This window comes from Drosophila arizonae, chromosome 2 (genome assembly GCF_054131065.1).
Source record: "Drosophila arizonae isolate 15081-1271.41 chromosome 2, UAZ_ARI_1.0, whole genome shotgun sequence".
In the NCBI taxonomy this organism is placed as follows: Eukaryota; Metazoa; Arthropoda; class Insecta; order Diptera; family Drosophilidae; genus Drosophila; species Drosophila arizonae.
The window spans coordinates 9,202,560-9,229,375 of record NC_142922.1 but is presented as its reverse complement, the minus strand read 5'-3'; the positions used below and the strand labels follow the sequence as shown (position 1 = coordinate 9,229,375).

Below are 26,816 nucleotides of genomic sequence, written 5' to 3'. Positions count from 1 at the left end.
TTATTTTGCTCTAATCTGCACTTGATAGACTTGAACATATCTATCTAATATCTAATATCTAATATCTAGTATCTAGTATCTAGTATCTAGTATCTAGTATCTAGTATCTAGTATCTAGGTATATTATCTAGTATCTAGTATCTAGTATCTAGTATCTAGTATCTAGTATCTAGTATCTAGTATCTAGTATCTAGTATCTAGTATCTAGTATCTAGTATCTAGTATCTAGTATCTAGTATCTAGTATCTAGTATCTAGTATCTAGTATCTAGTATCTAGTATCTAGTATCTAGTATCTAGTATCTAGTATCTAGTATCTAGTATCTAGTATCTAGTATCTAGTATCTAGTATCTAGTATCTAGTATCTAGTATCTAGTATCTAGTATCTAGTGCCTAGTATCTAGTAGGTAGAGCTTAGTAAGGAGTACCTCAGGAGTCAAACAATGATCTAGACAGACGAATTTATAAGCTCTCTACCTGTAACATACATTTTCACATAATAATTATACCCTAATTTCCTATTATTAATTGTTTCAGGGTATTGCGATAAAAAAAAAAAAACACTGTCGCATGCCATAAAAGGCGGTGGCAGAAAGTTCAATGTGGCATTACATAATAATTTATCGTCAGTGCAAAAACACGTTGAAACTTTAAGCGAAAGTTTTTAATTACTTGATGTTGCTTTTGTTGTTTCGCATGGCATTTGTGTACATCGGTTTGTTGTTGCTTTGGACTCATTGGAAAATCCAAGGCTTTAAGCTGATGACAGGAAAATCAAACCAAATCGAAAAAGAGAAAAAAATGAAACTAAATGACACAGGAAGACCAGTTAACCTATCGTAAATATTTATTATGTTTATGAAACATTTTACAGACTTTCAATTGAAATTGTTTAAGCAGCGACGTGACTTAACTTAAGTAGTTCTAGATATAAATATGGTAGTAAATCAGGGATTAAATAGTATAAGGCCTAACATAGGTGGCCTAACATAGGTGGATGTATAGAAAAGAAATTAAGATAAGTGCTTATTTGAATAATTACTACAAACTGAAATGAGCAGAAGAGTGCAAATGGTTTTTATGGAGTTTGGAGTGTGTGTCTAGAGTATATGGAGGGTTTCTACATATAAGGCGATACCAAGGACTCTAAAGATCGGTAAAAAGGATTGAAAAGCAGAACAAACAAAAACAAGGTATTGAAACAAAGTCTCTCATCACGCTTAAATTCTAGATGTTGCAGTTGGCAGAAGCTTAAATGACTTGTCTGCCATAAACCTTCTCTAGAATATTGTAAAAGTCGGTGGACGTCTTATATGCAAAGTACAGAAGTCACATCCAGAACACAAGTGCCAAACAAACGGCAACTATAACCATGGCAGTTTCTCGACAATTGGCATTATCCCAGCCGCATTCCAGATCAAACTTCAGAGCCTAGAAAGTAGACGTGTTATGGTTAAAGTACAATCATATCAATATATCATCTATGGAATATATATATGTATATATATATATATATCTTTCACGTAACTCACCTCAAGTAGCTGCTGTCCGCCTTTATTATCACATCGCGTCTCTCGCAGATCGTCGTCATGGTCGTCGCAATTGTGTCTACCGTACACCTGGCAAGGTGAATTCATAAAGGTACGGAACACCGTGTCGGTCCAGGTCTGCGAAGAGCAAATATATTGGCGACGCTTGCGCTGCCAGAACTCCACCCAACTAAATAAATCAAATATATTAAAATGTTATATTCGAATAAAGTGGAATTTCCTCACTTACCCCAAATCGCAATCGCAATTGAGATCCGTGTGCGACATCTTGAGATCGGTGAGAAAAACACTATTAGGCAAATAAGGCACGGCGCCCGTATTTGGATTGGGTATTTTCTTCAAGTTGCGATTGTGATAGCGTATGTCCAGGGATATATTTCGAACGCGACCCATGTGCTTAAAGAAGTTCGGAGGCAGAGCTTGCAGCGAGGTATTGATGAGCTGCATATAGAGATAAGGCGAACGCATGCCCTGTTCAGGAAAGAAAACAATATGATGCAATATTAATTAATACGGTATATTCCTAGGCCAAAATCAAATGTATTTCAAAGAATTGAAGAAGTTATTGCTAGAGCTGATAAATATATATTTTCAGAAATGTAAAACTATTTACATATATCTATATGATAGATATCTATATCTAAACAAATCACAATATTCAAAGGAGTAAATCTATAATTTTCAATCGCCGCAAACTCACCCGCAATATGTGCTCATTGAGATTTGTGAACTGGGGTCCACTGAATGTAATGTTGGTCAGCTTGGAGGGCAGATGTCCCTCCATTTCGCGCTGCAGATCTGTGGGCATGCCCAGCTGCAGAGTCTGCATTTCCTGCGTTGGCCCTGAGCCCTTCTTCACGATGCGTGTGAAGGGCTGCGGGGCCTCAATCCACAGCTCACGGATATTGTGATGATGGCGCAGCAGATGGGGTATATTGAAGTGCTCCAGGTGCGAGTAGGCGGTTAGCTTGAGCGAGCGCAGATGGGGCAGCGAGTCGAGGCAGCCATACTCGAAGTAGTGCAAACGGAAATTGGATATATCCAGCATTTCCAGGTCCTCGTTCACGCCGTCGAAGCTGTTGTTGTTCAGCGAGGTAATGGGATTGCCAGACAGCATCAGACGACTGCAGCAAACAGATGCTCAAATCAGTTCTGGGCTGCAGGAGAAACTCTTGCTACACTCACCGCAAATGGGGCAGGGATTGCGTCATTAGGGGTACGTTGGTCAGGTCATTGTTGGACAGATCCAGCATGCGTAGATTGGTCATATTACTGGCCAGCTCCTGTGGAATGGAGGGCAGCTCATTGTAGCCCAGTCGGAACTCGCGCAGATATTTAAGGCGTATCTCGGGCACTGTGCTTAGAGATACATTCTCCAGGCCGAGCTTAATCAACGATGTTTCCAGACCCATGAATGATTTGTCCATAACCTTAAGATCGCGGTTATGTGAGAGATCCAGAACAGCTAACTTGGGCATCGTGGCAAATACCGCGTCGTCTATTCTCAGCAAATAGTTGTAGGAGATGTCCAAGTAACGCAGAGACTAAAGGATATAAGTAGGAGGAAATTTCGATAGGATTAAATGTAGAGATGGGAGAGCTTGTCGAATTTTTCGTCATTACTCACCCTAAACTTATTGGACAGATCCATACTGTGTATGGTAGAGATAAAATTATTGGACAGATGCAGCTCGCACAGGGTCAAAGCAGCCAAGCTGGACAGCGAGGAAGATGGTATCTTCAGTAGCATATTGTGCGAGACATCCAATCTGCAAAGGGTATATTCAATTAGAAAAGTTACTTAGTGAATTTCTCAGTCATTCACTTTTCCATGCCGCCGTTGTAGAACAAATTGTCTGGCAAGCCACGCAGCTTGTTGTGGGAAAAGTCCACAATGCGCAGGCTATGGACGGGCTTGAATATATCCTGGGGTATATCAGTCAAGTAGTTGTGGTCAAAGTATACCAGCTGCAGCTGTTTGGTATTCTTAAAGGCATCAAAGTCCAATTCGTGTATCCAATTGTAGCTCAAATCCAGCCACTGCAGATGCGGCATATTGCCAAAGACGTCGCGGGTGGTGTTCTAAAAGAAAAATGTTTTAAAGATTAATTATAGATACTGAAAGAGAGAGAGTGAGAGAGAGAGAGAGAGAATACCCACCATAAGCGAATTGTAGCCCAGATGCAGATGGGTCAGCGAGATCTCGGCGGGTCGGAAGTAGCCAGGAAATATGATGGAGATGTTATTGTGCGACAAGTCCAATATCTTGATATTCGAGTGATACATGCCACCTATAGAAAGAAGTGTTTCAGTATACTCAATATACCAGGAATCTCACTGATCTCCCTCACCATGCTCATTGCGGCCACTCCAGGAGGAGTTGTACATCAGCTGCTTGATTTGATTGTGGCTGACGTTGACATTCAGATTCGACAAGGTGCCCACTTGGTCGAAGTAGTCAAAGTTAAAGTTGGGCAGCTGATTGAACGCCATGTCCAGTATCTCCAGCTTGGGCAGGTTTTGGAAGGACTCATCGGCCAAATTACTCAGTTTGTTGCCGCGCAGACTCAGGTACTCCAGCTCGTCCAGGTTCATGAAGGCGCGTCGCTCCACCTTGTCAATCTTATTGTCATCCAGCTGCAGCTTGCGCAGCGCCTCCAGATCGAAGAACGTGTGCTGCGAAATGGACGTGAGATGATTGAAACGCAGCGAGATCTCCTCCAGCTTAGAGTGTATGTCGCCCTGGAAGGTGCCCTTAAGCACCTGCTCAATGCGATTGTCGTGCAGCTCCAGTAAACGCAAGTTCTTCAGAAAATGGAAGCTCGTGTCGCTCATGGTGCTAATGTGATTGTTGCTAAAGTCCAGCTCCTGCAGGGAGGTCAAATGGCGCAGAGGCTCGGCGGGCAGGGCACTGCCCGAATAGCCATGGGCCATCTTTAGCGAAATGAGAGAGTGACCAATCTGTAAGGAGAAAACACCATTCAGTAATTCGTTGCAGTCACTCCCCCAATTACTCCCACCTCATGGAATGCATCGTTCTCAATGCTGGAGATTCCATTCTCACTGAAGTCCAATCGCTTCAGACCGCGCACATGCTTGAAGGCATGCGATTGTATGCCCGAAAGGCTGGCGCGTGTTATCTGCAAGTCCTCGAGCTCAACGCCAAAGTCCTTGAAATCCTCCGGACCCACAGAGGTGGTGCCCATGCGCGAAATGGACAGCGAGCGCATGTTCCGCATTCTGGTCATACTTTTTGAAAATAAATACAAGAACGATTTGCTCGGGTAAAGGGTGTGTGGGGTGCAGGAACTCAATTGTGCTGGGGTCCACTTACTTGCGTAGCGTTTGCAAATTGGTTGGATCATTGCGATCCCCACTCAGGTCCAGCTTGAGCAGTGTATAGTGCATGGCATTAAACGTTTCCGTGGGCTTCGGTATTTTGATCTTATTGTCACGCATGCTAATGACCCTGTAATGGGCACAGAACGGGTGGATTGGTTTCGTCAATTATAGCTGCTTATTGTTATATCGTTTCTCGTCACGTTCTTCGAAACCGGGTCACACACTTAGCCCACATTGGCGAAGCCCCACATTGTAGGGTACCGGACAATCGGATTAGGGGCTGTTTTTTCTCCTCTTCTTCTTGTTTCTTCCAACCAAACTCACCTCAAGACATCGAAATTGTTGAATAGCTTGTGATGCAGCTTGGTTAAATTGTTGCCAGACAGATCCAAAATCTGTAAACTGTTCACCAGACTATCGAAAGCCATGGGCGAGATATTGGTCAGACCACAATAGCGCATATAAATCTCACGTATCCGAGCTGGCTTGAAGGCATCGTCCTATAAAAGAAAGTAGCGTATTTATATACCTAATCCACTGCCTGGCAGCACCCACCTTAAGCGTATGTATGGGATTGCCATCGAAGAAGGTTCTATTGACTGTATCGAAATACTTGAACGAGTTCGGCGGCAGCACTTCTATGTGATTATACTCCAGATGCAGATTGTCCAGGTTCAGTTTGGTGCTAGCCTTTATGTCGTAGGTCTCATTGCCGCTCAGTGACCAAATCACATTGTGTGATATATCCAAAGTGCGCAGGCTCTTCAGCGGACCTAGTGCATCATAGGGTATCTCCGACAGTATATTGTCGGTGAGCAGCAGACGCGTCAGTCTAGGCATTCCATCCACGAAGACATTCGGATCGATCTCGAATAGATTATTGCCGCTCAGATCCAAGGTCTCCAGATTAAGCAGACCCGAAAAACTGTGCGACATGAGCATGGAAATGCAATTCTCGCCCAGAATCAAAGTTTGCAGCGATTCCTCCAACCCACGAAACGAATCATGGTGAATGGTCGTTATATGATTTTGTGATAGATCCAAAACTCTCAGCTTTTGCAGGTGACGCAACGACTTTGAAGGTATCTCAACTAGATCGTTTTGTGGCAATATGAGCTCCCACAGAGATCGCTCCAAGCCGGTAAAGGCATCATCTGGTATTTCAGTCAAATGATTGCCCGAAATCTTAAGTCGATACATGCCCGTCGACTGTAGAAAGTAGGGCTCGATCTCGCGCAGACCCGTGTTTTCCATGTGCAGCATGAAAACCTATTACAGAGATTAGCTCAACTTCAGTATAACGATTGAGCTGCACCTACCTTGGACTGGTTAACCATGCGCGGCAGTGCAGGGAATGGCACATTCTTGCAATGCACAATGCCCAGATCTGTCGACGATTTGGAGCATGTGCACATCACATTGTATGTGCAGGGCGGGTAGCGAGTCTCCTCCATCTCGCGACTGAACAACGAGGCACGCGCTAAGGACATCCATATCATAATAATAAGCGTTATGGTTAGAAACGCATAGCCGAACTTAAAGAAGAACTCCAGACCCTGAGAAAGAGTTGAAATGGATGGATAACCAGTTGAAGCCTTAGGGATTCATTGCGGCAAAGCCAGATTGTAAATATTTAAGGAAGTGCTAAAGTCTGTTGGCATTGAGGGGCTTCGCGTGGTTTTTGGCTCTTTCTTTAGTTTTCTTTGTTTCGTGGTCAAGCGAATAATTCAACCCTTGAGCAACAAAGAAAAGAGAAGGCTTGCACTTTTACGGTACGTGCGTAGGGTATTAAATGTCCTCTATCCTTTTTATGTATTCCACATTTAGTTTCAATACACTGCCAGAGGATTTTACATTTTCCAAGTCTTTCACGATAAATTTGGCTTCCTCAGTTAGAGAAGATCTGTACATAGCAGGATAACGAAATTTGCTAATATACTTATTTAGTAAGACTTTAAGGAAAGCCAGCCTGATAATTGGACTCATTATTGCTGAATAAATATAATATCCTATTCAACAGAAAGTGTTGCTTTCCAGAAATAGAAAATACTAACACCTATTAACAGTGAAGTTTTCAGTTTTTAGTATTTCATTCTCAAGTTTTTTAAATTATTTTAATCCCAGTAATTGAGACACATTCTCATATATACCACGCCTTAGATAGTTTCAGTCTGTTATAAGCAATTCATAATTTTTTTTTTTTTTTTTTTTTTAATAAAAATAAGTCTAAGCTAATTTACTCTTCACCACGACACAAGAAAAAATTTCTTTTTTATGATCTCAAGAAAGAAAGAAAGTCCTTTGTAGATATAAATTGATAGTTTTTATATTTCTATTAAAAATGGTATATTAGAATAAGGCAGTTTTTTATTAACAGAAGTAATATTTCTTTAACAATCCAGAGATCATCTTTTTTCTCTATATATGCACTGTCTTGTATAATACACACCATTTTGTTAATTGGATTATCGGTGCGCGATAATTGGCATTTAGAATGTAGTTAAATTAAATAAATGAACAAGGCTTTCTTTTGCGTATTTTTGCATATATTTATTTATAACTATGCGTGGCACAGGATGTGCGTCACTTTGTTGAAGCCTTGTGAACTTGCAGCCGAGTGTGTGCGCCAACGAATAATCCTTTTCTTTCTTTCTTGTCTTAAATATATTTGTATAATTGCCGTTTTAAAGCGCGACACGTCCGAACCGCAGCGCGTTCCACGCACATCTGAGACTTGAAAATCAATCGGGCTAAGCATTTGTCGACGACAGACTGGAGCATTGCACTAATTGGATTGTAACATTTTTGGGGGCTGTTTGCCGTGGCGCCAGCTGCACATGAGCTGGCCATTGGGCACACGTTTGGGCCGATTTATAGCATTACTTAACGCTTGGCTGCAAATATGCTCATTTCCTCGGCGTGTTTGCACTTTGTTTAGAATATGCCAAGCAAAACGCACGCTAATTGTGTTTACTATCAGCATTTGAAATAAATAGATTTAGAGCCTTGAGCGATCCAAGACAATTGCATGGATTAAAACTTGTAAGTATTCAGACGACATGATTTTGGTCTGCGGCTCTTGCAGTGCGATAAGCAGGTTGTAAGGTTAAGCGACAAATATTTATGATTAAATACATAGTAAATATACAAATAATTAGACAAAACAAAACATCAATTTCTATTTGAGCGTGCGAATTTTTCGGTAGACCCAACAATGATATGTACGCTCCTTGACTAGCTCCTTATCTGCAATAAAGAGTATACGAAATTCATATATAAATATCTTATATTTATAGAAAAGAAAATGAAAAGTTTGTGCTTCAACTAACCGTCGGATTGAAAGCATTTCGCCAGCTCAGGCGGACAAATGTTTTCCAAATTAAAATAAAATGTGGTCGTGTTCTCCCTATATTTGTTCTGAGACTTCATTGTTATTTGGCGTGTGTGTGGATCCTTGCCATCCAAGTGTTCGCGCACATAATGCGCAGATAGCTGAATGCCAGCCACATCGCTTAAATTATCATCAATGCTCTCCACCAGGCGCGGCTGCTTGTTCAACAGCTGAGTGCAGACATCAGCGTAAACTGAATAAATAAATATTATATATGAATAGTGATTTTAGGATAGATTGCTCAACAAGTGCACTAACCGTTGGGTAAATTCAAGTTCACATGTATCATCAACAGATGCTCCAACGAGCAGTGTATTTGAAACAGCTTGGATATTTGCAGCATGCTCTCCTTCTCATTAAAGTTACTATTCTTAAAGCCAGACAAATCGTCATTCTGATAATTGGCGCCGGTTTGCTTGCCGCCCGCGGTGTTGTGCAGCAGCGTCTTGCGTATGCCACCACCACCACCACCCGGCGCATCACCTCTCATGGCATTATGCAGCGATTTGCGCAACTTGGACAGATCATTCGTTGAGGAGCCATCGTTTATGTCAGAAGTGGCCGATTCACTGCTACCTTTTAACAGACTAATACTGCAAATTTTGCTCTCCGTAAAGATGAACTCGTAATCCTTGTGGACCTTCTCCAAACCGATTTCCAGCAACAATTCCAAAGGCTCTGTACCGCTCAGGCAGGGCATGGCCAAACGACTGTTGGCCAAATTTGCAATGATTTCAGCCAACCGATTTTTATTTGTTGGTGTGTTCTGAAAAGATGGAAAGAATTAGTTTGATAGCAAGAATTCTGTAATCAGGTTAGGTACCACAATATTGCAGCGCACAGCGCATTGAAAGAGGATGTTGAAGGCTAGTTTCAAATCCTTGTAGCAAGAGCAAGCTGTTGAAAGTTAAAATGATTAGCATAAGTAGTAATAAATACAAAATGCCTGAGATACACTTACATTTGAGCAACTCCCACAGTTTGTCGGTGAGATCCATGAGCCTGCGCTGCTTAGCGCGCTGCACCACCTCCTCAATATCATACTCCGCATGGCCATCCGTAAAGACGTCCGTAAAGCCAGAGACCTCAGTCATTGTTTTGTTAATGGATTCACGCAGTTCGTCCATGTCAATGCCGCTGCCACAACGATAGACCGGTTCCCGTTGCACACCCACCCGCTCATCGTTGTGATAGCTAACGATGTCTTCGCGTATGTACGCTAGGATGCGCAGCTGGTTCATGAAGTCCTCCGTCAGAGGGCCGCAATCGCCCACACGAAATGCCTGATTTAATAACACATTGCAGCCGCTCAGATTGATGAGCAACGGCAGTGGTGCTGGTGTCGACCAGCTGCATAGTATCGTCATGTGCGGATTAATCTGATAGCTGTTCTCAATGTATGTCTCTAGTTGTGCGCCTGCGCTTAGTCCGTGCTGTCGCACCAGAGACTGGGATGACACCATATAGGCGGGCATTACGCCCGAATAGCTGACTATGCCGCGAGAGAAGTGCGTCGGATGGTATTCGTATTGCAGTAGCAGCGTGTGACCAAAGTCGCTGCCATCGCAGAGAAACCAAACGGAGCCCTGACCATCGGCCTGTTGAAACGATTCTGTGCAGATGATCGCACGCGCTTTATCCGCCGGTATGCCTCGATGATATTCCTCATCCGGTTTCCAAGGATTCCGATTGACTATATTCAGATCCAGCGAGAGATCGGCAATAGCATCCACAATACAGTCGTCTTTCAGCGGACTGCCAGTTAGATCCAAATCTGTATTGGGTGATCGACGCTCCGGTTTCAGTAGCAGCTTGGTGGGCGTGGCCGTCGTAATGCCGCCACTGCGATCCTCCTTGTAGACAAAAACAATTTTATTTGCTGATTCGCGCGCACCAGCCAATCTAGTTAAATAACTTGGCGGCACACTATATGTGATTGTATGATTATCACCATATTTACGCATCAGCTCAGCGTAAATATTTGCCAGATTAACATGCATTATGTATAAATAACAAAAGTTCACTTTATACTTGATATGCCGCCTTAATTGAAGTAAAATGGCATCTAGAATCTTAACAGTGAGTCTGAAAAATTGAATGGAAAACTGCCGTTACTCAGTTAAGACATTGTGTTCCATAACGTGATGTTAAAAAGCATATAAAAAATCCAAATGATTATATTAATTTACAAAATAATTCTATTAAACGAATATTTTAAAAAGTGAATATTGCATTTTTTTTTTGGCTGCAATTGGCAGACAACAGACTTATTTAGCCCATTTCAGGCGGCAAGTTTGATTTGGGGTTGCCTTGAATCGGATTATCGATGCTACCATGAACTACAAGACAAAAGCTAATTGCTACACTTAAATATATGCGCGCGGCACATATTCTTATCGATAACCATTTGCGGTTCGCACGTGTTGGCTTTGTTTTTATTTAGTCAACTTCTCTTAATAATATAATATAATATAATTTTAAAGCATGGCTGACTTTGAATTACAAGACAGTGGCTCAGAATTCGATTCAGAGGACAATTCCGATGCTGAGGTATGTAAATAACACTATTAAAAAGTCTGCAAATATTTATGATTTACAATTTTAACAGCTGCAAGCGGCTTTCGAGCGTGGAGATCTAAAACCTGGTCTTAATGTTGAGTTCAGCGGACAACGAAATAAAATAAATGATATAGTAAGCTAAACCAGTTGAACTTGAACTATTGTACTAAAATTTATCAATATTCCCAGACCAAACTGTTGGCCAAAGCTCACGCCATACGCCTGGATCTACCATGGGTGGAGCGCCTGGATATGATCAACAATTTGGCTCCTCTGGCACCCGAGCTGGCTGTACAGCTCGAAAAGCACGAACAGAAACGTGCGAATCAGTTTAAGGGAAATGCCAAAATACCTTATGTTCGACCCGAAGAGGATCCCGTCCTAAATGACTTTAAGCGTGAAATGTTGTTCCATCGCCAGGCACAAAGTGCGGTGCTGGAGGGCATAAAGCGACTGCACGAGCTGGGTATTAAGACGCGTCGTCCCGATGACTATTTTGCCGAAATGGCCAAGTCGGACGAACACATGCAAAAGGTGCGCGCCAATCTAATGGCCAAGCAGCAAGGACAAGCCAAATCCGAGCGCATTAAACAAATACGCGAGCAACGAAAAATGGGCAAAATGCTGGCCAAGCAGACCAAGGTGCAGCGCGAAGCTGAGAAGAAAGAGATGCTCGATAAGCTGAAGAAATTCCGCAAGGGCAAGCTTAAAAATCTGGACTTCCTTGAAGATGCCAAAGCCTTAGAGTCCAAGCAGAAGCAATCGGCAGACAAACGCAAGCTGCGCAACAAAAAGTTTGGATTCGGTGGCAAAAAGAAGGGTCTCAAACGCAACACCAAGTCGTCGGCAGCTGGTCTTGACTCAGAGAAATCCACACGTCGTCAACGCGGCGTCAAGGCCGGTGCCTCGGTCAACAAACGGCTGGGCAAGTCCAGGCGCATGAAGGCTAAGGGCAGAAAGTGAATCAGGATTAAGGGACAACAAAACTAGATTTATAAATGCCTTCGTTTAGATTTATTATAACTAAATACATTTCATATGTACATAAAAGTGTATGCTATATATCAATTATATAAATATTTCAACTACTCCGCTTGCTTATGCTTTTTTTTCTTTTTCTTTGATTTGGCAGCCGGCGCAGGTTCGCTTTCTATGCACTCAATAACCAACTTCCGCTTCTTAGACTTCTTTGTTGGCTCATGCTCCAGCTCAATCGCATTATTCTCAGGCTGCTCTTCATCGACCTCTTTACATTTATCCTTCTTTTTCTTCTTTTTAATTTTATTCGACTTCTCAGCTTCCTCACCAGTTGTCTGCACTTGTTTTCCCTGCAGCTTGGCCAACATTTCGCGCTCCTGCTGCTCTATGCGCGCCAGCTTGCCGCTCAATTTGAGTCCATGGCGTGCGCCTTTGTGAGCTGTCCGACCGCCACATGCCTGGAATAGTTGCTCATCGGTCAGCACTTGCACTTTGGCAACAGCAATGTCCTCCACCTTGATGCGTTCCTCGTTCTCCACTTCGCCACCGTCTTGGGTAAGCAGCGCAGATTTTAGAAAATTACCATACACGGCTCCACTATAAGAATCTTTTTGCTGATCCTTGGCCTTTTTCAATTTACGCGCCGAATAGCCCTTGGTCGAAATTTCCACAGCCTCTTGGCCAGCTTTGCGCGCTGTGCTCACCTGTCCATTCTGCTCCACTTGAACAGATACATTCGATGCTGCCTCGTTGAAGCATCGCTCCCACCAGTGATCATTGAATTCTGTGGCGCGATCAACGCCCAGGCCAGCATTATCAAATTTTAGACTCGCTTTCAATGGAGCCGCTATGCCATTATTATTTTTACCTAAGCCATCGCCTTCTTTCCAACCGTATTTACCCAAAATCTTCTTCCCAAAATCCATGAACAATGTGGTTTTTATTATTGTAAATTTATCGGTTACATATTTCCAAACTAATCGATAGTCCGCAACAGCGTGTTTATGCCACAATGCAGGGTTGTATTTTAGGCGGTAAAATTTAAACATGCAAACGGGGTGCCATCATACGAGGCTTTTCTAGCTGAAATTTGTTGTACAAATTTAAATATTTATAGAATATCAAAACTACAAATCATCTTTCCTTAACACATTCAGTTTTCCTTTATTTCATATTCCTTCAAATACCAATTCTTCTCGTTACTCTAGCCAATAAAACAAACCCCACTTTATTCGATTATGTGACAATGATTAAGTGGCATTCAAGAAATAATTTAACAAATAGAAAAACATGTTTTAAATACAATAAACTTAAAGAAACGTTATCAGTACGCGCCACATAATTCAAAAAGTGTAGAAGACGACACAAAAGCAAACATTTCACGCCCTCGCCAACAGCCGGTCTCGATTGGCTACGAGAGTTGGTAGCACGTGCTGCCCCTGCCGCCGCGACAGTCTGATGCTGTTGTCAAGGCCTTTGGGGGGAGAGAGAGCCGAGGAACACGGACAACCAACTCACAGAATGATGGAGAGGGCGCAGCATGTCGATTTCTGTGTAGTCACCTGCGTGTGGGGTCTGCTGATGCGGTGTGAATTTGAAGCTTGCATGGATTAAAATTTAATTTTAATGTTTACAATTTCAATCTCAACTTTTATATCGTGTGTCTTCGTTATGTTTATCTCGATGCACTTCTGCCGAGTTTATTCCAATGTATTCTTTTTTATTAGCAGTTTGTGGTTTTTTCTTCCTATTTTGGCTTAAACTTAAATAGAAGATGTGTTGAATCTGCGCGATGATCTTGTTCTGCGATTGATTTAGGCGATTGCTACAGTTTCGAATGTTTTTTAAAAACAAAATTACATATATTATGTTGTTGTTGTTGTTATTTTATAATTAGATAGTACAGGATGTTGTTGCCTATCAATCATTTATCAATAATAATCGAAAAACGTTGTTGGTGTTGGTTGCTTATTTGTTGAAGTTGTTGTTTCTTCTTTACTTTGCTTTCTCGTTGCCCCTGACTGTCGCTAGCATGCAGATGGCCATCGGGATAGATAAATACCCCAAATGCCCACATCAACATACACACCGACAAACAATTGCACGGAAAATTGAAGGACGAGTAGCGGCGCTTAGAAGGCGAACAGCAACAGGAAGGCCATCATAAGACAGAACAGACCCATAGCCTCAGACAGGGCGAAACCCAAAATGGCGTACGAGAATAGCTGCTGTTTCAACGATGGGTTTCTGGCATAACCAATGATGAGGGAACCGAATACTGTTCCGATACCAGCACCTGTTGTATTGGTCGGATAGCGCGCGATTTATACAGAAAAAAGATAGAAAAAGAAATACAGAAAAGATTAATCAAACTGTACAGATATTAAGAATATTTATATGGAAACCACATCGGCAGCTGCCGATGGAAACTCGCTTCTTCAGCGAGCAGCCATATACCATATGCAATGGAAGTCCTCTGCCCAGTTAGCCCATACTCATCTGCTTTAGGGAGACCAGTCAGTCACAGATTAGTCTGAATTGAGTTCTACGCACCTCAGAGTTGAGGTGTGCAGCAAGCACATCGCACTAAAATTGCTGGTCACGAAAGCTTTCAATGCAACATGGCCGGCGGCAGGTTATGCGGCAACAGCCATGCTGCAGCATTTCTGGTACTTTCGCCTTGTGATTACACAAGTTTCCTGCTAGGAAATGAAGCTCCACGACACACAATCACCTTTCAGCTTTTGAGCGTTGTTACGGCAACAAGGGAGCTTTGACCAAATCTCAGACCTTCCCGGGGCTATCATAAAGAGTAATCAGATACTCGTTGTGTGTGCCCCAGATGCTAGATTGTAACTGACTGAAGACAAGTATGTGACCGTTGGATAGGAGAATTGAACATAGGCTATACAGTGATAAAGATCGGACAAATCGCAAGCTTAACGAAAACCAATACGAACCGGAACCAGCGACACCGACTGTTGCAGCACCAGCACCAATGAATTTGGCAGCCGAATCAATGTCACGCGTGACTGGCGAGGTCTGGAATGACCTGATCTGTGGCAGTAATGCTACGGGGGTTGTGTTCTGAGCGGCCAAAGTTTGGCTCTGGCTGATGACGGCGCTGCTCAATGGTCGCAAGTATTGCTTGGAGTTGGCGAGGAGCTGCAATAAGAAAATAGGGAAAGGTTAAATTATGTAACTAGATAAGCTGACAGTTTAGTTACATCTTTCATGTGAGATAAAAAGAAATTTGTTATTGTTGTGGTTGTGGTTGTTGTAGGCTTTGCGCGTTGACATTTTGCATCCCATTGCCAAGTTATGCAATGCGTTAAGCAATTTGGATTTTAGCCATTTGGCAGTCGAATTGTTGTTGTTGTCATTGAAGAAGACAGCAAATAAATTTAATAATTATAGCTGATTAATGTTGTCAATTAACTTTTTTTTAATTAGAGTATTGATCTATATAGCTTCAACGGAATTGATATGAGAGCTTTCACCGGTTCTAACCTCAACCATTATCAGCAACAAAGTTACTATAACTTGTTATACAATGCTTACACTGCATTTCAATCGCTTAATTTTATTCCAGAATAAATCGAATTTTATAAAAGTCTGTCGCATATGCGTTTAAATTGCTTTGCATTTTTATAGATTAAAAAGTTGCAGCTATGAAGAGCACATAACCTCAATTTTTGCTTTCAACTTATGTAACTGTATGTGTTTTCCATTGGAATTCCAAGTCACCACAGTCGCAGCATAGATATTTTTTTGTAGCACAATGAAAATCGATGCGGCTAAGAATTATGTAATTAGCAATAACAAAATCACATAACTATTTATCTCACTGAAAGAGTTAACACGTTTTCTACTTACCGCGGTCCTGGCAACGGGGGCAATGCGAGAGACTGTCGACACGAACATTTTTAGTTGAATTTTAATTGGCGTTTCGCACAAAATTGAAGCAAGCGCACGGAGCTCTGCAAAAGATATAGATGTAGATTTTTTGTAAATATATATTTTTATTTATATATATGTGTAAATATATAATTGTTGCGAATCGGTGTTGCAAACGCCGCTGCCCGCCTGCAAGTTGCTGTTGGTTACGTAATGTGAAAAAATGTATCTATCCACATAAATTAGAAGAATTCTCAATTAAATCGGCAACACAAATCAATCGGAAATATAAATTCGAGCTAGTTTCACTTAATTTTCTTAAACTAACACTAATTTTCTTCAAATCGTTGAACTTTTCTAGTGACGCAACGACTTCACACAGTAACACTGACAGTTCTCTTCATACGCCCGTGTGACATCTTGCATGAGTGTGTGCGTGAGCCGCAAGATGGCGACATTGAACACGTTTGAAAAAATATTATATTCACTTGTTTTTGTATTCTTCACTCTATTCCACTAATTATTATTAAAAACAATTGTATTTGGAATAATTATTTTTTTGTATTTCCATTCGAAACTGATTATTCAACCAGCAGCAGCTGCAGGAGGCATGGTGGGGGTGCTCCACATTTTTAATTTCAGCGAAAGATATGCGTCCAACTCACTTCGAACAAACCCTTAACAACAGTGGAACCGTATTAAACGCGAATTTTTACTTTACCCTACAGTCGTCGTGCAATTCTTTGCTGTGGTGAATTGGAAGTTCACCTGGAAAGTCAGCGAGCGCATGATTGCATATCGATAAGCAATATGTATATTTTACAAAATAGCGGTGCTACCACCGAAGAACCTAAGCTTGCTTTTTATGCATAAATAATGTTTAGTTAAAAATTATTTCTGCATATTTTACTAAATGTATATACAAAGTCTTATATGTATACATATTACAAATAATTTTCTGAGTTAAGAAGCACGCAAGTACAAACGTATGACATGCAGTGGTAAACGTTCGAGGGAATATGTCTTGAAGTTCTAACTTGAATTTCTAGGTATTCGCAATTCTATTAATGTAGATTAAATTATTATTCCATTTACCTTTATCACTAACCTTTATTATGGGAAATTAATTATGTTATCAATTATCTATATGAATTGCAGTCCTGGCCTGTGGTGAATTGGAAAAAATCTTGGAAGTTGATGCCGGTTTAACTTACCAGCCCTGAAATCGCGATTTTCGTCAACAAATTATAAAGTTTTTTAAATTTGGTTTGAAAATACGATTTTAGAAATGTTGACTAGCACTTAACATGACAAATCTTAATCTGAACATAATCCTGCAAAGAGTTGCATCCAATCTAAGCAAACAGCACTTTGATTAGAAAGTTTTGGCGCGCAAATTTCAAATAATAATAACCAATTATTATGGATGTATTATACTAAATTTAATAAATGCCAAACTCAGTTGGATAATTCGCTGAGATTATTAGGCATTAGACGGTTTATAAGGTAATAAAAAATATTTACCTTTCGTTGACCTTATCGAATATTCATCGAATAGTTATCCAGCCCTGGTCCGCATACAGCCACGCGTCGTGGTGTCGTCACGTCGTCTGGTTTATGTTATAAATTGAGTAATTTAAAGCCCACCACAATTGAAACAGGATGCTGTAAGTAGTGGAAGCTTTCTGAATGTATATCTAAAAACGCAAAGCGTAGATTTAGTGCCAAGGTAATCATAATATAATTTTATGTGTCATTGCAGCCCTCAATTGCATAACAGCGTTTTTGCATAAGTGTGTGTGTGTGCGTACGGCCAGGGAGGAAACACAAATACATACTAATCGACGGATCGTTTCTCATTTCATCTGGCTTGCTCATTAACAATAACTGCTATAATCAAATTCGATATTCGCTGCATATTGCATTTTCGCTGGACTTAATTGGTTAATTGTATAAATTGGCTGGAACGACGCCGGAGAATTGTTTTGATTGCCAGCTATCGTATACATCGATAACTAATTATACGCGATAGTTACCCATCACCCACAGTATTCATTTGAACAAGCTTAACAGAAATAAGTAACAGCTTAGCAAACTGTTAAGTTCTTGGATGCCAGAAATATAACATTAAACAAACAGTGACACTTACATAACGCGCAGTCACAGTCGTACGTCGAGTGATATGGCCGTGTTTCTGATCAACATCTGCAAATTCAATGGCTGTTTTAAAACTTTTCCAAGTCTGAACGACTTAATATCACACATCGAGGGTACACACATAGGCAAGTACTTAAAATAACAACAATTAGTGCAATAAACAAGTGCGAAAGTGTTTAAAATAACAATGACAAACAACATTAATTAGTCGCGTGATGAGCGGGACGGCATTGTATCGACGCCGCTGACATAGTCGGCACTCTGTGTTTTGTTTATTTAATTTATTTATATGTACATAGTATATACAGGTTTGTCAGACTGTTTGAGTGTGTGTGAGAGTGATTGCGTGTGCGTGTGCATATGCCCATTAAATTGTAGGTAATCTTGTGAGAGTGTGCATATAAATACACACCCGTTGTAGCGTTTCGGTGTATGAATAAAATATTGTTTTCGTTCGGTATCGACTGCCCAGCCCTGAAAACAATTTTAGCTGTGAAACGGCACACACATTTGAAATGATGGCAAAATATATTGCTGCAGTGCAATAATATCAAAGTGTGCCATGGAAAATCAATATGGCCAGGCCTTAAATACGCACGCACGTTTTAATGCGTACGCGTCGTCGCCTTCAATTGAAACAAGCGAGCGCATTCACAATAGGCGACAAGCCAAGCTGAATTACCTGTGCTCGCACTCACACACACACATACACAGGCAAATGTCCATTCGTGGCATGTACAGCATTCATTCTATACAATTACACACAGATATATATGGGTGTATGCATGTATGTGGGTACGCTTGGTTTTGTTACGCCAAGTATACAAGTGTGAGCGAGAACGCAGTTGCGTGGCAAGCAAAAACAACAAAAGCAAGCAAAAAGCCGGTGATCCATTAAACAACAACAATACATACATATGTGTTGCCTTAAGTGTGTTAGTGTATGTGTGATTGTGTGAGCCGCCAGCGTAGCAGCAGCAGCAGCAGCATCTGTACCCCAGCCGGCAAGGGCAAGTGAGCGCCTTTTCTTGTGTGTGTGTGTCGGGCTGTGTGTGTGTGTTTGACCTGTCTTTGGCTTGGGTTTGGGCTTGGGATTTTAGCGCGTCTTTTGCAGGTGTTATCACCTGTTCGGCACAAGTATCTCATCAGTCGAGCGGTGACAAAACTTGTGCTCTAGTTGCACCCACGCTGGTAATCAATTCATAGGTGTCTGATTACGTGCATTTCCCTACAGTGAAAGCTCACCTAAGCGAATAACCTATTATTCTTCAATAAGAAAAGGTATATACACATACATATAGAAAGATATATAACACCCAATCTAGCTAATACTCAAGGGAAATACTCAGGGTTCATTCAAGCGAATTGTTACTGTAAACAAGTTACGTGAACCGAAGCCGGCTGGCGTGGATAAGCTAGATGTGAGTGTTGGAAAGCGACAAAAGAATGATATAATTGGGCTAGCCGGGCTTTTCACAAAAAAATATGTCTAATTTTAGACCAGGTACTTAACAGTGACGCCAGTGTATGTGTGTGTGCGTGTATTTGTGAGGGGGTGGAAAATCAATAAAAATAAGCTCAGTGTTGCCACTTGGCTGCAATGGGTGTTCGGGCATAGGGGTTGAGTGTGTTACGTGTGCCCAGGGGGTGTTTTACATATTGGTGGTGCGAGACTCGAGGGCTGTTTCAGCCCATTTATTTATACTTCATTTATATTTGTAAATGATTATGTCTGCATAACTTAAGCCGAAATTTGAGTGCGCATCGTGTCACGAACTGGCAGTAGTCAAAGCGAACTTGAATAAGTTGGCACCATTTCACGCTAACATTAATCATAGAAGTCAAGATAATAAATTTAAAAAGACGATTATATTGTTAGAACCCAATCAAATGAAATAGGCGTTGTAGATAAGCGATAAGGGGATGAGCGAACATTTGAGAGAAAATTTATGAGCCTGAAACATCATTTACAAAAATAAATACATTTCAATTAACAACAAAATATATTATATAAATTCAGAATAAATTGTACTAAGAATTGTGTGCCGTTTCGCCCAAAGTGCGCTCCTCACTAACGTAAATATTGGGGTGGCATCAAGCTCAGCTGACTATTACAGCTATAAGTAAGCAGCTGTTTGTTGTTGTTGCTTTGACTGCGGCTGCGACTGCTGCTGCTTAATGCTGCTACTGGTATTGGTGCTTTGATAACGGTCAGCAGCAAATGGCGTCGTTGACAGGCGCTGGCTGGCATTACATAAAATTTGTATGGTTAATGGCGTCCACGCCCACGCACCTCCCTTGGCCATATATACATAAATGTATATGTATGTTGAAATGAATTTATCTAATATAGTTGTGTGCCCACAAGCTTTCAGTGCGATATCAGCTCGAAGGACTTTTGCCATTTACTTTATGTACATGCATACATATATAGTTTTTATGTGTGTGTGTGTAGATGCGTATGTATGTAATTGCTTGGCCCAGTTGGTTAGTTGTCTTACGGTTATCGCATCGCAACATCTCTGTACATGCTTTCAGTCGTCAACAGCACGGGAGTTGGGAGTAGTTTTTTTTTCACGATTTCCTTTTGCTGTTATGGCAACGCCGTCGCAAGACCTTCAAGTTTGTCCTTTGCACAGTTGCCAGGCACCTGTTGTGTATACACACATACACTCGCACATATGCGCATACATATACATAGATATAAATATATACATATATCTTTAAGCGCAGCGTGCACTGTTGATTTATCGATAATTTGTGCATACTGTGAAATGCAATATGCCGTTACATATTTTGCAATATGTTTAGGTCGATATGTGCCAAGCCGGCGCGGAATGTTGTTAATCCAATTTGTTAACAATATTTCGTTTGGTTTTCCAGTCAGTGACATTCTGGACGCTCATTATCAAATTTCGATATGAGCATTGCACAAATTTTGCACGCCCAAAAAGCAAACACAGAACATCTGTATATATATAAAGAGTATATGCACATATTGAATACATATATTTTTGTGTATGTATAATTATTATCTGCAAAGAAAAAAAAGTAATTCTGCAACAAGTGAATGACTCAGATGACGACGCAAAAGCAATAAGAATAACAGGAATAACAGCAGAGAATCGTTGTTTATATTTATTTTACGTTTAAAACTGCGAATGTATGGTAGCGATACGCGCATGCATAAATATCTATATAGATGTATATGTGTTAGATGTATACGTATAGCTAAATCAACTTTGATTCAAAACAAATGTGCTGCAGTATTTGAAAATTTGATAAACCAACTGTCAGCTGAATATTGTCACCAAGCGAGAGAGACACATGTGAGAGAGTAACAAGAACTGGTGGACAGACGGACGGCAACGACTGTCTAAGGTTATCAAGAAAATAAAAACAACAACAGTAACAATAACAAATCATAACAATAACGACTGTAAAGAAATATAAACAACAAAATAGTAAACTGATTTGAGCGTAACAAATGACGCTGGCCGGGCGGCGATCATAGACATAGACAAAGGCAAGCCAATACGCCACTCCGTTTTCATCAATCAGCAAAAAATAAATACAAATAACTGTTAGCCATAAATTGTTAAACAACAGTTTTAAAATTCATATTTGCTTTACAGTACGTGAGCCGCCCCATTGGGAATGTGTCAGCGATTGCAGGGCACGTAGTCATCATTTTAGTAATAGCAACTGATAACGCACACATTAGTAGAGTTCTTCTGATATACATTTACATTATGTGCGCACATATGTTTCTCAATCAATTTTCTAATTTGTCGCATATGTTTTATATTTGTTCATAGCGAATCGCAGTGCATTGTTATCGACCCATCGCTATCGCTTCGTATCCAACGATAAGAGATGGGCAGGATATTTCGATTACCTGTTGCGCCCCAATCGATTGCATTTTGTCTGCAAGTTGTCTCTAGTGTACGGAGTGAATGTGATTGGCTGCTTGCACTAAATAGTAATGCCATGTGCGGTCGCGGAGGTTAGGTTACACACACATGCGCGAGTAATGAGCCAATCACCTGTGCGCTGCTGTTATGCATGCACTGGGTTGATCAAGCAAACTTTGAGCTTATGCTTGTCGTCTGTTCGCACGATAAGATAATCACACACATGTGCTCGCCTGTGGCCCGAATCCCCCGGCACATACCCCTATGTACAACAATTAATATATATACTTATATATGTATGAATTTGTTGGTGTGTGTCCACAATCACAAGACCCCCATAAAAATGCGTCAGCAACCGCATTACGAGCACTGTGGGCCACTCGGAACAGAATATTACAAGCGCTTACATTTATTTGTTTATTTATTATTTCAACTTTTCAATGGAGGCAAGTGCTGGTGTCTGTTTCGTGTTTCTATCCACATTGGAGATGAAAGTGTGTCGTGTTTAAATCTCTGCCACGATATAATATAACGATAAGATAAAATCCACACGCAAAACAACACCCCAAATGTGGGTATATACCCATTCTTGAACTAATGATCTTTAAATTGCCGAAACAACCTAAAAACCCGTCTGAGTGTTACAATGAAATTAAACTTGTTTCAGTGCTTAATTAAACCATATATTATTTATACAGAATTAGCATATAAGAAATATATGTATATATATACATATATTTCTAATTTATGGCATTTTGAAAATGATTGTATTGTATGCAGGTTACTTGTCTGTGAACCCGTATTGGGTGTCAATTCGGAATTAGGTGTTCATATAAAACTCAAACAATACTCATCCATCATTCTTTCGCCCTATTTCTCTCTGCAGACTATGATCCTCAGGTGGTCGAGCAAAAAGAGCTGGCACCGCCTGCGTCTTTGCCGTTGAGCTATGTGCTCCGCTACATCTCAGATGATGCTCGCAAGGAGACATCCACTTTCCTAATCAACAACACCAGCAGCAACAACAACAGCACCAACAATGCCGGCAGTGGCAATGCGGGCAATGCGGAGCTCAAGCGCAAGCTTGCGATTAAGCATCATAGCTATAGCATGTCATCGTCAAATCGCAGCAATACGCCCACAGGTAAGCACCGCTTATATTCATTTATTGGCTTGGCCATTGAGCTGATAGTCTTATCTCGCACTTTGCAGGCAGTGAAATGGACGATGATGAAATGGTTGTTTCTGAATCGGAGGACAGCAATGACTCTTGGACCACCGAGGAGTTTAGCTCTGAGTTCATTATGCGTTATGGCAGCAGGTGCGTTCCATTGCGTAAACATTATGTATTAAGCTATAATTTGTTGTTTCAACTGTTGCAGGCATTCCGGTGGCGGCAGCAATGGCACGCCTGGCAATGAGAAACCGTTTGCCTGTCCGGTTCCTGGCTGCAAGAAGCGTTACAAGAACGTGAATGGAATTAAATACCATTCGAAGAATGGCCACAAAAAGGACGGCAGGTTAGTAACCAAAAACATGTCAGCAACAAAAAACACACAAAACTCATTTGCCCATTCCCATACAAATTCCCACAGAGTGCGCAAGGGCTACAAGTGCCACTGCGGAAAGAGCTATAAAACGGCGCAAGGCCTGAAAAATCATGCGCTTCACACCCACAACTCACAGCCGGAGAGCGTGCTAACCACGCAGCAGTTGGCTAGCTTAGCGGTAGCCGCTGCGGCGGCAGCAACTGCCGATAATGTGGGCAGATGCAAGGCCGATAACAACAACAGCAGCAATGGCAGCAGCCTGACTGGAAGCAACAATGCCAACAACAATGTTGGCCTGCTGCAGCGCAGCAATTCGCCATCGCAATCACTTGGCTCGCTGAGCCCATCCAGCAGCAACATGTCGAGCAGCACCAGCGCCAGTTGTCATGGCGCAGGCAGCTTGGGCAGCAATAATTTGTCCAGCAATGCTGCTACTGCCAGCAATATGTTGCAGCAGCTAAGCAATGGCAACATTGTGACTGTAACAAATTTGCCCCAACAACAGCAACAGCAGCAACAACAACAACTTGCACTGCCACAGCAGCAGCAGCAACAACAGCAGCAGCAGCAGCAACAAATGAACGTCAGCACACAGTCGCCAAGCGTAACAGCAACAACAGCAACAGGTAACAGCAACAACAGTTTAATGCGCAGCACACTCGGTTTAGTATCCATTAAAGCCAACAACAACAGTAATGTTGCCGCTGTTGCTGGCGGCAACAACAACAACAACAACATTACCAAGTCCGTTAATTTAATAGCCGCCAATGCCACGGCCAACAAAATACTCAAGTTGGCCACCAATGTGGCAAACGGCGTGGACATTGCACAGCAACACAAATTGGTTGACAGCAACAATAGCCTGTCGAAGGCCAACGGCAGCAATGTAGCCAACGTGGCAACAGCTGTCGTCCCCAGCAGCTGCAGCACGCCCACTAAAATCACGCTGCCCAACTTGGTTAACCTGGGCATACTGACGCCGGCCACATCGCCCACCAAGAATACACAGACGTTGACTTTCACTACCACGGCCGCCAGTCAGCAGCAGCAGCAACAGCAACAGGCTCTGGTGGCAACACTCACGACCAACATGTTGCAGCAGAACCAGAAGCTGCCAAACATAACCAAGACCAACATATTGCTGCTGCAAGAGCCAACCACAACTAGCACCCATCTGATACAGTCATCGTCGCAGCATCACCAACAGCAGCAGCAGCAACAGCAACCACAACAACAGCAACACCAACATGTGCTGCCAATAAGTCCCACCAGCAGCAGCAGCAGCAAGAGCAGCTCACCCACACCGCCCCAACAGCAACAGCCGCACAAAAGCTCAAATGCTGCTGTCCTGAAGCAAAAACATGTCATGACAGCTGTGGCAGCAACAAGTGCTTCAAGCGTCGAACCCATGGACACAGATGAGGCACCACAATTGGCCAGCGATGCACTAATGTTGACGGACAGCAGTCTTTGCTCAGCGACTGCAGCTGCTGACGGCAAGGATATTATGCCTTCGACAATGACAACGGCCGTCAATTCGGGTACCATCACAGTGGCAGCCATTGAAGTTGTTGGTGCCGGCGTTGTCAACACCGAAACGTAGCCTATACTCAAGCAGCTACTAATGCGGCGCCAATGCTCGCTGGAGGCGACGCCGGCTCCTCCAACTTAAACAGCCAGCGTCGCTCCTCGTATACGAACAAAAACAACAACAACAAAAACAAAATAAAAGAAGAAAACAAACAAGAAGAACAGCAAACATTCTAACAATACACTGTAAAAGAACAACATTGTTCGCACTGCTTAGTTAATGTACTCAATTTGTAGTTATAAATTTAAGGTACGCCCCACCCCTCTGGCTGATACAGAGGTAGAAAGTGTGTGTGGGGGGTGGGCCGTCGACACTCACCAAAACCCATTGGAAAAACATTTTTTAGACTGCTTTTTAAATATTTTTTTCGGCTTATATTGTCCAGAGCCTATATAAGTTGTGTCTTTAAAAACATTTGTATTATGTATTATGAAAACGCGAATCGTACAGATTGTGCAATATGATTTTGTATACAACACTTTAGTTAGCGATTAACGGCTGATCTCCATTTAATTTAATTAGACATAGTAATATATAGACGAAGCGATTGCATATATTTATGCAACCCATTGTAATAAACTGCAAAACTTTTGAATTTAATTTCCAATCTAACAAACACTTTTATTGTCAGAACCAGACTCTATATGCCTCTATATAGAGCATGCAAAAGAAAAGTATTATTTATGTTTTAAGAATTAGCAAATTGAACTTCATATAGAATATCACACACATTTTAACATATATATTAATATATCCATCTGTACTATAAGCATTAGCCTACAGAGCTCGCATTATATATAATATATTAAGTTAACACACATTTCGAAAGATACTTTCCATTTTGGTGCAATAATTTATTTTGTATTTCTCATCTCTCAGACTTAACACAAATTATATTTCTGTTGTAATCGTTTATCTTTTGTTCTTTTTTCATATATTTGGTTTGCCTTTTGGTTTTTTGTTTTATGATTTCGTTACTTCTTTTCCTTTTCTCTCTACCTATTGCAGAAACCTCTTACTCCTGCTCACACAACAACAACAGCAACAGTAGCAACAGCAACAGCAGCAGCAACGACAGCAGCAATCAACTTGTCGCAGCCAAGTTCAATCGGCCCACAGCAACAGCAGCATCAGCAGCTGCGACAACAGCAACGACGCCAACCAGCAAACCAGCAGCGACCACGCCCATGCAAATCTCGTACACCTTCATTGAGCACAAGTATTCGCTGGGCTTCAAAGAGAAATTCTTTTCGAATCTGCGTGCCAGCCGCAATGGAACCTTGTCAGCGGGCAATGGCGATCAGCTGGCAGCAACAGCTGCTGCCATTGGGGCAGAGTCAGCGGGTAATGCAACAGTTGGTGGTGGTGGTGGTGGCAGTGGCAATGCCAACATGCTCGGAGCTGTTGCTGTGGGTCAGATGTGCGCGCTGCAGAACGAGCATATACATCAAAATCTCTACAAGAAAACAATCAATTGAGTGTCAGATCGGAACAGATCGGACCGCATATAGAGCGTTGGCTGTGATGAAATAGCACTTAAGTAAGGCATTAAGGCGGAGCAAGAGGATTCCTCAATAAGGCAGTAGAGGATTAGGCAGAGCAGACCGAATTTGATTTTTAAAATACATAATTTTCTATATAATTTTTAAAACCACTTCAAAAACCACACCCAAACAAAACTAACCAACGATTGGCACAAAACAACAACTACAACACACACCAAGCAGCAACAAATATATTCATTTATATATAAGACCTAACTCTCCCCCTCTCTATCTCTCTTACTCTGCATTAGAAAATTAAAAAAAAAAAAAAAGTAAACCCCATTTAAAAATTAACCATAAAATTTAGTGAATAAATTTTTGAAGGTGTTTCTTCAACTAGTCA

General features: G+C 41.5%; 6 protein-coding genes and 1 non-coding gene across 11 annotated transcripts; 2 read left to right on the top strand and 5 right to left on the bottom strand.

The window, feature by feature from the left end:
* Window positions 1–829: 829 nt before the first annotated feature.
* Window positions 830–7,622, bottom strand: chp (leucine rich repeat containing G protein-coupled receptor chaoptin). Its single transcript, XM_018018482.2, has 15 exons — window positions 7,342–7,622; window positions 6,212–6,448; window positions 5,448–6,161; window positions 5,217–5,392; window positions 4,885–5,019; window positions 4,571–4,799; window positions 3,902–4,511; window positions 3,711–3,841; window positions 3,376–3,632; window positions 3,178–3,319; window positions 2,736–3,094; window positions 2,251–2,674; window positions 1,780–2,021; window positions 1,533–1,719; window positions 830–1,431 (listed from the first exon to the last, which is right to left on the bottom strand). Exons 1-15 carry the CDS (start codon window positions 7,342–7,344, stop codon window positions 1,330–1,332), a joined length of 3,948 nt encoding a protein of 1,315 aa, XP_017873971.1. The 5' UTR covers window positions 7,345–7,622; the 3' UTR covers window positions 830–1,329.
* Window positions 7,623–7,990: 368 nt separating this feature from the next.
* On the bottom strand, window positions 7,991–10,588 carry Zwilch (zwilch kinetochore protein). The gene is made up of 5 exons (XM_018018487.2): window positions 9,245–10,588; window positions 9,107–9,180; window positions 8,542–9,049; window positions 8,222–8,476; window positions 7,991–8,138 (listed from the first exon to the last, which is right to left on the bottom strand). Exons 1-5 carry the CDS (start codon window positions 10,281–10,283, stop codon window positions 8,071–8,073), a joined length of 1,944 nt encoding a protein of 647 aa, XP_017873976.1. The 5' UTR covers window positions 10,284–10,588; the 3' UTR covers window positions 7,991–8,070.
* A 77-nt stretch (window positions 10,589–10,665) lies between these two features.
* On the top strand, window positions 10,666–11,930 carry LOC108621273 (putative rRNA-processing protein EBP2 homolog). Its single transcript, XM_018018489.2, has 3 exons — window positions 10,666–10,833; window positions 10,892–10,975; window positions 11,032–11,930. The coding sequence occupies exons 1-3, from the start codon at window positions 10,768–10,770 to the stop codon at window positions 11,803–11,805; spliced, it is 924 nt and encodes a 307-aa protein (XP_017873978.1). The 5' UTR covers window positions 10,666–10,767; the 3' UTR covers window positions 11,806–11,930.
* LOC108621272 (G patch domain-containing protein 4) lies at window positions 11,830–12,869 on the bottom strand. The gene has a single exon (XM_018018488.2). It carries the CDS (start codon window positions 12,867–12,869, stop codon window positions 11,928–11,930), a length of 942 nt encoding a protein of 313 aa, XP_017873977.2. The 3' UTR covers window positions 11,830–11,927.
* A 90-nt stretch (window positions 12,870–12,959) lies between these two features.
* Window positions 12,960–16,536, bottom strand: ATPsynC (ATP synthase, subunit C). 2 transcript variants are annotated; one of them, XM_018018490.2, is made up of 4 exons: window positions 16,383–16,536; window positions 15,697–15,800; window positions 14,781–14,985; window positions 12,960–14,116 (listed from the first exon to the last, which is right to left on the bottom strand). In XM_018018490.2, exons 2-4 carry the CDS (start codon window positions 15,742–15,744, stop codon window positions 13,953–13,955), a joined length of 417 nt encoding a protein of 138 aa, XP_017873979.1. In that variant the 5' UTR covers window positions 15,745–15,800; window positions 16,383–16,536; the 3' UTR covers window positions 12,960–13,952. The 2 variants fall into 2 exon arrangements, with proteins under 2 accessions (XP_017873979.1, XP_089321580.1); XM_089465454.1 differs by lacking the exon at window positions 16,383–16,536 and adding an exon at window positions 16,046–16,093.
* Window positions 14,338–14,680, bottom strand: LOC149270274 (Nuclear RNase P). The gene has a single exon (XR_016268805.1).
* Window positions 16,537–17,238: 702 nt separating the features above from the next.
* Window positions 17,239–26,750, top strand: LOC108621270 (uncharacterized). Of its 4 annotated transcripts, XM_018018486.2 has the most exons (7): window positions 17,239–17,384; window positions 17,480–17,999; window positions 22,675–22,932; window positions 23,001–23,109; window positions 23,171–23,308; window positions 23,384–23,964; window positions 25,938–26,750. In XM_018018486.2, exons 2-7 carry the CDS (start codon window positions 17,900–17,902, stop codon window positions 26,405–26,407), a joined length of 1,656 nt encoding a protein of 551 aa, XP_017873975.1. In that variant the 5' UTR covers window positions 17,239–17,384; window positions 17,480–17,899; the 3' UTR covers window positions 26,408–26,750. The 4 variants fall into 4 exon arrangements, with proteins under 4 accessions (XP_017873975.1, XP_017873973.1, XP_089320122.1 ...); XM_018018484.2 differs by lacking the exon at window positions 25,938–26,750 and having other exon boundaries at window positions 23,384–25,529; XM_089464085.1 differs by lacking the exons at window positions 17,239–17,384; window positions 17,480–17,999 and adding an exon at window positions 21,830–22,234.
* Window positions 26,751–26,816: the final 66 nt, after the last annotated feature.